Below are 10,085 nucleotides of genomic sequence, written 5' to 3'. Positions count from 1 at the left end.
TGACAGCTGATAACAGCGAGAATACCACGGAAGCTGATACTGAACAGTGAAAGCGATACTAACACTTCCACTACAGGGGTTCTCTGTGCAACAAGACCAAGAACAAGAAGTTTTAAGGCTGAGCTGTCACAGTCCCGGTGTAAATAGGGCAGGGGCTACGTTCAGTCATGATGGGATAAATTATTTGACCGGGAGGTCGTTCAAGCAACTGTACAGTCAGCAACTAGGGAGATGACAAGAGGAAGACAGAAAGCAAAGAGAAACAGGAAGGGGTTTGGGTGTAGCGGTCATGAAATTGACACCTATCATGAACTCTGCACGGGGTCTCCTGCAGCCGGGAAATGACACTGCCTACAACCATTAAATGCCATTACGACCACGACCGCTTTAAATACGCATACAGTTGTTATACCACCCGTTTATACAGCTGGTTATTTACTGGGGAGGTTCGGGTTAAGTAACTGGTCTAAGGTTAAAATAACAGTGCCTACCGCAGTGCCAGAGGAAACTGGCAACCTTTGGGCTGCAAGCCCTGTTCTTTACCACGCTGTACCAAACTGGTTGCCTGTAACTATAATTCATGTATGTTCTTATCTCACATTTTACAAATCAATGAGTGCGATGCTGCTTGGATCGTGGAATATAACCTTTTTCTTTGACAACTCCGGTCCTGTAAACCCAATCTGCTTCTCATAAAGGCAAAATAAATGTACCGTCTGAACCTGAGAAAGATGGCTTTACGCCCGGAATTCCAATCTCTGAACGTTTGTCTCCCCCCTGTGGCGTTTACGCAGAACAGTAAATTGCAGAATAATCAACCCCGACAAAATGGCCCTCTGAGGCACTCAGTCCCAGGAGGAAATACTGAGAGCACGCACTCTGCGAAAGGACCAGCGGGGGCACACGACGATACATAACACTAAACCACGACACACACACACACACATACACACACACACACACAACGCCTTTTCATATCACAGGATAAAATGCAGACAACTCTCCAATCCCATTGCTTTTTAATAATAAAATACCCATCTTTCAGTGTAGATAAAATACAATTACAGAAACAAACATTACAAACTTCGATGAAATACAAAAATGTAGCTGCTGAAAGCTCTTCCCTATTTTGTCTCCAACACAACACACCCCTTGCTCACCGATTTGCACGGAAGGGGGGGGGGAGTGGGCACGCAGACACAGTGCCACAAGTTCCCACAGGACGAGGACTGGGAGACACGACGGTCCAGATACGGACTTTATCCAGCAAAAAAAAAAGCAAACACTCTGAGATAAGTTTCAACATTCCGTGCTGCTTTCACATGACACCCAGGGGCTGAAATTTCATTCCAGATTCAAATAAATACTGCAACATGTGGAAAAAAAAATGGGCTCAGTAAACAAAAATAAAGACAAAAAAAACAACAAAACAACCAAACAAAAAAACCCCAAACCTTGAACACTGACAAAACTCAGGACCAGAGAACAGTGAAAACAGTAAGAGAGTGGACAAGGGGAGTAACCAAAGCATAATGCTCTCGCGTGACAACTTAAAGTACTGAACTCAAGTGGCCCTCACAGGCATTCTCACTTCTACAGAGCAGGGAGGTGAGGGACACGCAGGAAGAGCTCCGAGAATGTAGCAGCACTAAGCCACACACAGAGGCTGTTCTCAAACAGATTCAGACCTCTCTCTGTCCATCCACTTCAGAGCCAGTCACGTCAACATGCACATTTTACACAGCCTAGTATATGTGTGTGTGCAAATCTAAAGTATGTGTGTGTGTGTGTGCGTGCGCGCACAGTGCTTCACAGGAGGTGTGTGTGTGTGTGTGTGTGTGTGTGTGTTTGTAGTGTTGCATGGGTTCACAGTGTTTAAGAGTGTGCATGTGTGCATGCACACAGGGTTAGAGAATGTGTGTGTCTACAGTGGTTGTGAGTATGCATATTATTTTAGCATTTGCGTGTGTGTGCACACATTTAAAAGCATGTGTGGGTGAAACAAGTTTCTCCTCTAATAACTAGTGCAACTTATTTTCAGAAAAAGGAAAAAAAAACAGACTAAAATACAGAAAACCACCCAAGAAAAGTGAAAGAGTGCTGGCATCAAAGGACATGCAGTCCTAGAGCAGAGCTGTGGAGACCCAGCATGTGGTGTGTGCAGATCCCGGGTCCCACGGCCTGCCCCGTGTGCAGAGGTCGTGGCTGGAGTAGCGTGTGGCGTGTGGACGTCTGTGGTCATGTCATGTAGCGGCCGATGGCCCGGAGCGCATACAGCAGAGCCGCCTGCAGGCGGGCCTCCAGAAGCAGCAGGTTCACATGCACCTGAGGGGGGAAAAAAAAAAGAGAGTCATCAATGTAAATGACACACGTTAGAGCATGGTTGCCATGGGCCCCGGGAACCCTAGCAACCAACAATGTCCTCCATTTGCATGTTGAATTCAATGTGGAACGGAAAGGCCAGAGAATATCTACCACTACGACCTACAAGATCATCAAATATATCACATCGATTATATCTGCCAGTTTTACTTTTTATTCACCATTACACATGAGATTCTTGCCGTTTCCATAATGACGCTGCAAATATGTTTATGAACCATGCATTTGTTTTCATAAGACGACACACAAATCGCATGTCAATGCGACCAAAAAGGAAGAAATGCTGAAATCCGCCCGTGCTAGTTTTTAACAATCACGACAAGTGGCAATTAAGCCTCCACTTGTGCGGTGAGTGTGAGTGGGCATGGAGCGCGCGCGTGTGTGTGTGTGTGTGTGCGTACCTTTTCTGAGTGACGGAAGTGTCTCCAGAACCCGCAGTACATCCTGCGCGTGGTCTTCTCCGGGTGGCACGCCACCGTCTTAATGTACACCTTCAGACTGCGCTCCAGCAGCTGGTTCACATCGCCGTAATCGTAATCATCATGCCTGCGGACGCACACGGAGCGGCTCAGCAAACCCTGCGCAGAGCTGCGCAGGCCGCCTGCGAGCGAGGGAGGCGGGGAGGGGAGGGAGCGGGGCAGGCCGGCTCACCTGATGCCGAAGACGCAGTGGATGTAGTTCCAGATGGCTTTGCGCAGCATGAAGGTGTCCACGCCGCGGTGCATGGCCATGGTGTGGTAGGTCAGGCCTGACACCACCTGGAACTTCTCGTCCAGCAGCTGGCTCATGTCCGGGTACAGCCGGTTCATCAGGGAGAAGCCATGGTCCTCCCACGAGTAGTCCTGTGGAGGAGGGAGGGACACAAATGCAAGATTTTCAAGGATTATTTGTTACAGCAGTAGTCAAATTCCTGTGAAACTGGGCCACTTCTGAAATGAATTAGCACTGTGTTAGCACCAGTGAATAGCAATCACCAAAGACTATTGGTAATGGGTTCAATGTGTAGGCCCGTGAGGCTGCCGATTTGTCCGAACTACCAGTACAGTGAGACTGCTTGACTGGACAGTAAATTTTATCTAGTTAGCCAGTCGGCAAAAAAGATATACGTTTCACTTACTAGAAGAAGAGAAAAAAACTTTTTGGTTTACATTTCCCATGATCCAAGAATAGTGGGATATTTCACCACTTCCATGACTTTAAGATGACAATATGTAATTTTGAAGAACTGGGGGAAAGCTTCTAAGATTATGGCCCTGCAGTCACAAAGCAGGTGTGAGCTGTCCTAGTTACTATCCATGTTAGATGTGCGTTCTGAACACTCTTTCTCTCAGTCAGACAACCTCATTCATCCGGTACCTGAGCACGCATGGTGGGGGGCGCCTGTTCTCCTCTGGGGGCGAAGTCCTGATACCCAAAATCTGCGTCCTCCACAAAGTGAGACACGCTCTCAGGAGGGGTCTGTGGCTCGTCATCTGAGAAGAGATGGACACAGAATTACTCACCCCCAAGAATGACACACAACATACAGCTAACACCTGTTTTGTCTGTGTGAGCGTGCATGTGTGTATGCAGGCACGCGTTTGCCTTAAAGCATTGTCCATTAGTCATTACAGAGCATATGGGAGTGTACACGTGCATAGCTCTGTGTATGTCATAATGAGGGGTGTGTCATAAATCTGTGCTTGTCATAATGCTGTTTGTGTACATGTAGGCATGAGCGTGTATGAGCGTGTATGAGTGTGCGAGTCTGTGTGTGTATGAGTGCATGAGTGTGTCCTACCGCAGGGTGTGACTAGCAGACTCTCTGTCCTCTCCTTCTCAAAACGTGTCACCATTTCCTCCTGGCTGAACTCTTCCTCCTGCTGCTGTAGCAGCTGCATCCTCTTCATCAAGAGCTCCACCTCGCTGACTGCATCTGACCACTGCAAAAAACGCACACAGGGTTCAGTGACCGTATATGACCCCTGCAAACACACAGGGTTCAATGACCGTATATGACCACTGCAAACGCACAGGGTTCAATGACTGTACATGACCACTGCAGAAACACAGACAAAACTCAACTGACCGTGTACCACCACTGCACACACACACCAATCACTGACCACTCCTCGTCTACACTGCGTACAGCAAAGCCGCTGAATGTCAGAGATGTGGCACGACACGCTCAAACCCGCCTCCTGCCGCCTGAAGCGACGAGCTTTAAGTGTGGTTGCAGCATGACAGGTACAGAGAGGATACAGACAGCAGAAGTGACCCTGACGCCGGACTCACCTCCTGCCTGCCAGTGCCGTCCTCGTGTGCGGGACTGTGGGGGCTGTGGCGGGAGTAAGAGGAGGGCGAGGGGGGGCGGAAGGCGTGCCCTCCAGTGTGGTCGGGCTCAGGGTTGACCCCACACCCCCAGATGAATGAAGACAGGGAGTGGGAGTGAACCAACAGGACAACAGCTTGGATCAGTTCAGCCAGCGACCAGCGGTCCTCGTCACCTGGACCTACCAGCTCCTGAGGGGAAAGAAAGAAGGGGGGTGGAGATATCTTTACTCACATTTTCATGCTGTTTGGTCCTTGATGTAGTTTCTCTCAGTACATGTCAGTTACAACTGAAAATGTGTTCCACAAGGTATCGCTTTTTCTGGGGGTGGACAGAGATTGAGGGGAAGAGAGAGCGAGGGACAGGGGGGAGGAAGAAGGGGAGAGAACGGCGGTACCACTCTACTCGGGGGACTCACCTGAATGTGCTCTCGGCTGAGCAGCCAGGGTCGGTGAGCCAGCAGCTTATTGATCAGACTGAGCCTGCGTAATTTGGGTGGGGCGCAGTGCAGGCCCTGCAGCCAGCGCTCGTCCCCTCCGGCCTGCAGGAAGCCGCTGCTGTGGAGCTGCACCAGGTGCGAACACTGGTGACGCGCGGACGCCTGCAGGCACACACAGAGAAGAGCGACGCCCTCATTTACACTGCGGCTCTGTCGCTACCCAGAACACAGCAGCTCTGCGAGTGGCTGGAGGCTGATCGGGCTGCAAAAGTGACCTCACCATAATCACAATGTAGTGCCTCCAGTGGCAGGGCAAAGGGCCGTCCAACTGAAGCAAGGCATGCTGGGTGCGCAAGAAACAGTTCAGGTAAGCTGGGTGCAGGGCCATCACCATGGTCACGTGGTCCACCCGCCCCATAGAAAGGAATGCCTCCATCAGCACTGGCTGTTCTTCACCCTCCTGCAAAATCTGAGAGGGAGAAAAATGTGGTCCCGTGTTATCTAAACAAGCGGACAGCCTTGAAAGTGATGCAGACAAACATACTTATGCCTCATGATGGGAAAAATCTGGCACCTTCTAAACCTCAATCTACATTAAACTGCATTATTGTCATTTAGCAGACACTTATCTTATGCGGCGTGACTTACACAGTCTACATGTTATCCATGCATACTGGATATTTAATTAAGTAATTGTGGGTTAAATACCTTGTCCAAGTGTACAACAGCGGTGTCCCAGCAGGGAATCAAACCGGCAACCTGCTCCTTACTACTATACTACGCTGCCTCCCGTTACCAGTTCCCACATAGGTAGATCCAGATGGATTTAAACCTCCACAATGTTACAGAGGCATATGGAGACCCACACGGACACATGTACAGAGAGCAGCTGCAAGCACTGAACACAAACCTCCTCTTTTGGGACGAAAGCACTGGGTCCTGAGGCCAAAGCCTGAGGGGTTTCAACACCATGTTCCTGAGAACAAGAGGAAGAGGAACCGGACAGAGAGAGGAGAAATGTTGGGGAGACAGAAAAAGGACGGGACAGAGGCAGAAGAGTAGGTTAGAAGAATAATTACTGGTTCTTCCATTTCTTTGTAGACACATTTTAGGCAAGTGTTGGTACATTTTGTGTGTCTGGTAAACAGCCTTGTAAGTGCAATCGCAAATGACACAAAGCATGCATTAAGAGATACAAATTGTCCTCTGTTGTGTAATATAGTTACATTTAACATGTAATTCAATGTCAGAAAAAAACCCCTCAAACAAACGATTCCGTTCATAGCAACTAAACGAACAACAGAATCTTCTGCTCCTCTACCGTAGTAAAATCCCAGTGCCCGGCTCGCCACAAAAGCCCAGCGTTCACACGCGGATTGAGTTTTGCTTTGCTAGCGAAAAAAAAATAAACCAAAAAGCTAAAAATTTACCTTCATCTGGCGAATATAAACGATTACGTATACACATCAGCGCACGGTTCACTAATTAACCATAACTGAGGAAAATAAAGCGAAAGCGAGATGTTAATCCGTGATCCGATAGACAGTCCTGTGGCGCAGTTCACTCTGAGCCAGGGGGCGTGGCGCGCCTTCGCTGCGCCCGCCTGCGCTAACAGGCGGCTGCTCTTGCATCACCTATGGAGAACCGGGGTGTTTTGTTTCTGATGTAACCTGTAAGCAACTCAAACCCGCAAGCAGCAACCAATATCTGACTATAACCAGTTTTCCTATTGTCTATACATTGCATAGAAGAGCGAAATCGTCAGCACAGGCCGCCTTCTACCGATATTACTAGCTAAATATGTGGCAGGACAAGTCGGGCCTCTTGAACTTGTGTCTTTGTTAACGTTAACCACCTAACTGCCTACTTCACAACGACACAGTGGAATTATAACCAGACAACAACAAAAAAAATACCATTCAAGTGACCAGCCATACCAAGTTAGAGTTATTTATTTAGCTAACGTTAGCTGTCGATTCGCAGGCTATAGATGGTCTTGGCTCTCTTATTCGGGTGACAGGCCTGACTATTTGCTTGAGAGCGTTCTCATGTCCCGAAAAGTTGCTCGGTGGAGCAATCAGTACATTTTTCCCCACATCACTCCAACATTTTGAGAGACGTTACTTTATCCTCGAGTTTTAAATAAACTTGTATGTAGCTAACTAACTACCTACCTGTGTATGTCGATGTCTCTCAGTTAGCGAACTGGCCAGGTTGTCGCAGACTAACATGGCAAGTTTAAAATATTCTGAAATCCATCAACTTCAACAACGCAGTCAGCTAAACTGGCTAAATCGAGTGCCTTACCTGAGCGGCTTTTAGTAGCTCCGCTGCTCTCTCCCTGATGTCCGGGAACGGACAGGTCTTGGACACCCGCAGGAGCTGCAAAAGGGTGTCCTTATCGAGCCCGGCCGAATCGCCTTGGTACTGGTCCACACACGACAGGACATTTTTGGTCAGAGCCTCCAAAGCCGCGGCGCGCTCCTTCTCGTCTCTGCTGCAGAGCCGGTAGAATTTCCCCGAGTTCACCGAACGCATGCGTTCGGATTGAGAATGCTGTGGATCCGAATCTTCCGCTTCAGGATTCGGCTCCCGGCCTCGGTCCCATTCCGAGCCGGACAGTCGTATAGGCGTCATGTCCAGCATAATACGATCGGTTTAATAGCGCGTACTCTTTTACCAAACTGCTTATTAGATTCAGCCCGAGTTCGCAAAGCAAGCTGGATAACGTTAGCTAACTAGCAGACTAGACTGACTACTATGCCTCGGTTGTATACTGTCCGATTCGGTTCTCGTTGGTTTTCCCCGACAGTTAGCTAGAGTAACTTATTAGGAGTAACTCGAAGGGTATTTTTCAAGTCGTACCAACCTATGCCCTGACAATTTTATTGGTGGTATCCAACGGGACATTTTGTTGTCTCCTCTTGAGCTAGCCAACGTTAGCCGGCAAACTGTATCTTCACCCGGCGACAGTCGCAGATCGCCTAACTAAATGTTCGCTACAAGACCAACACGACCCATCTGTTCTTGACGATTTTGTAATACAAATCCAAACGAGGAAGGAGGAGATACGTGCTAGATTAATCTAGTTAATGATGACTAACCTGAATAGATCGCTAGCTAGCTAACTGTGCTACTGCCGCCGGTCTTCACTGGTCTCTATTAGCGTTACATAAAAGGAGTTCCGGTTATGTAGGAGAAGTACGCTTGCGCAAGAAGTCGCCGTACATATTTATTACCTTGTTTCGCTTAAGTAACTTTTATGACAAACATAGGCAGTTAGAGTAAGTGTTGGGTGGGCAACGCCTCTATATAATTACTCATTTTTAGTCAAGATAATTAACATAAAAGGGAGATTATAACTGTCAAAGAACAGACGACGAAATAACAGAATGTCTGTGTTCATGGGAATAGTAGTCCAAGGCCAGAGAACGCGCTAGAGCTAGTATGAAGGCAAAGAAATGAGACAACTGCTGTAAGCGAGAACCTTCAAGTTATTGCCCTTCTGGGGGAAAAGTTGTTCTAGAACTAGGAAATGCAATAGTATGCCTTATATGTAGATGGAATTTCATGTGGGGATCGTGTCAGCGAGAATGCTGAAATGAGTGAGAGTGTTTTTCATAAGATCTTCCACAACCAATTCAGACTGTACAAACATTTAAACTGTCAGTTCAAGCCAACTGCATGTCATTTCTTGTCTCCTTATGTAAAACCTTTTGGGGCTTGGCCTTGTTTGATGTTGTATGAATGCCTTTCTATCTCTGATGCCATAACAACACCCATAATCATGTAGGTTCGGACATTTTAACACTTGCGTATCATTGCTTTCGAAGTAAATCTGCAATCCTCTGGGTATCAGGGCCAGTGATCATGTTTGTGATGATGTGAAGTAGTTTAAGTCAGGGAAGCATCTCACAATAATTCTGATACACATTCTTCTTTTCTCTTACTCTGTCTGGATGGTACTGATCCTGCGTGGGCCTCTTCGTGCTGACTGTAGCATATTAGAAAACACACAGACACAGGACACAAGCAAGCAACTTTTATTTTTCAGCATTTCCATTTTAACTGGTTTGTTTCGATCGTGTTTATTTTTCTAAATTTTGCTGCCAGAGACATGCTGATGGTTGTCACAGTACGCTGTGTACGAGTGGATGTCAGTTTGTCTGTCTGCCTGCTTGTTTATCTGTCTGTCTGTCTTTATGTCTGTGATTCTGAGGTGCTGGGCCTGTCAAAGTGGCACTGGTGTACACTATGTATAAAATCAGACAGAGACCCCATTCCTTTGACCTCTGGCTGTGGGACCACAGTCACCCAGTGTCAGAGTCATGTCTCATCCGGATCAGGCTATATGAGGATCTATAGGATGTTTCTTATTTTATGCTCCCATTCATATATGAACTCCGCGTTCACTGAGATTGTGTTCTGCATAAAGCTTGGGATTTTATATGTTTGCACTGATACACAGTCCTTGTTTCCTGTACAAAGATTTAGTGTTAGCTTAATTTTCTTTTATTCACAAAAATGAGTATCAACACATGTATTTGTAAAGTCCAATCTTATATTAAATTAGCTTTATATATATATTCCATACAAAATAATAGATACCTTTTGTTTCTTTGGCAGGGGAGAGAGAGGCAAGGAAAAAAAGAAGAGAGGAGAAGGACAAACACATGAAACAGCCACAGATGGAGCTGCAGTTTGGATCTGTGCCGTACACGAGCTGACAGATGCCCCCTGGTGGAAGTATCTGTGAAGTGCACTGAAGGACACAGTCAGGCAGTGGACGCTGCGCAGGGGCACGGTGTGGTCTGTAAGGGTCACTAGTGGTCCGTCCCCTCTGAGACCAGTGATGGACAAAAGGAAGCGAGGCTACATGGAGTTATAGAAGCAAGAGAGAGGCAGAGAGGGTCAGTGTGCTGGGCTGGGGTGGGGGGTGGGGGGGCTGGGGGG

The 10,085-nt window shown here is 47.5% G+C and overlaps 1 protein-coding gene across 2 annotated transcripts; it reads right to left on the bottom strand.

The window, feature by feature from the left end:
• Window positions 1-1,792: 1,792 nt before the first annotated feature.
• sesn2 (sestrin 2) lies at window positions 1,793-8,279 on the bottom strand. Of its 2 annotated transcripts, none has more exons than XM_036516020.1 (10): window positions 7,440-8,279; window positions 6,043-6,108; window positions 5,413-5,601; window positions 5,112-5,294; window positions 4,657-4,884; window positions 4,163-4,304; window positions 3,739-3,854; window positions 3,034-3,224; window positions 2,784-2,928; window positions 1,793-2,325 (listed from the first exon to the last, which is right to left on the bottom strand). In XM_036516020.1, exons 1-10 carry the CDS (start codon window positions 7,776-7,778, stop codon window positions 2,239-2,241), a joined length of 1,686 nt encoding a protein of 561 aa, XP_036371913.1. In that variant the 5' UTR covers window positions 7,779-8,279; the 3' UTR covers window positions 1,793-2,238. The 2 variants fall into 2 exon arrangements, with proteins under 2 accessions (XP_036371913.1, XP_036371914.1); XM_036516021.1 differs by lacking the exon at window positions 7,440-8,279 and adding an exon at window positions 6,563-6,664.
• Window positions 8,280-10,085: the final 1,806 nt, after the last annotated feature.

Source organism: Megalops cyprinoides, chromosome 21, assembly GCF_013368585.1.
Source record: "Megalops cyprinoides isolate fMegCyp1 chromosome 21, fMegCyp1.pri, whole genome shotgun sequence".
NCBI lineage: Eukaryota > Metazoa > Chordata > Actinopteri > Elopiformes > Megalopidae > Megalops > Megalops cyprinoides.
The sequence above is the reverse complement of the archived record's forward strand: the minus strand, read 5'-3'. Positions and strand labels throughout refer to the sequence as shown.

Bases quoted from the DNA above. Each gene is read 5' to 3' on its own strand.
- sesn2 (XM_036516020.1), bottom strand. From the start codon at position 7,778: ATGCTGGACATGACGCCTATACGACTGTCCGGCTCGGAATGGGACCGA. The intron at 6,109-7,439 runs GTAAGGCACTCG...TCTTGTTCTCAG, and splicing joins AGCTACTAAAAGCCGCTCAG to GAACATGGTGTTGAAACCCC. The intron at 5,295-5,412 runs GTGAGGTCACTT...GTGTGCCTGCAG, and splicing joins GGCACTACATTGTGATTATG to GCGTCCGCGCGTCACCAGTG.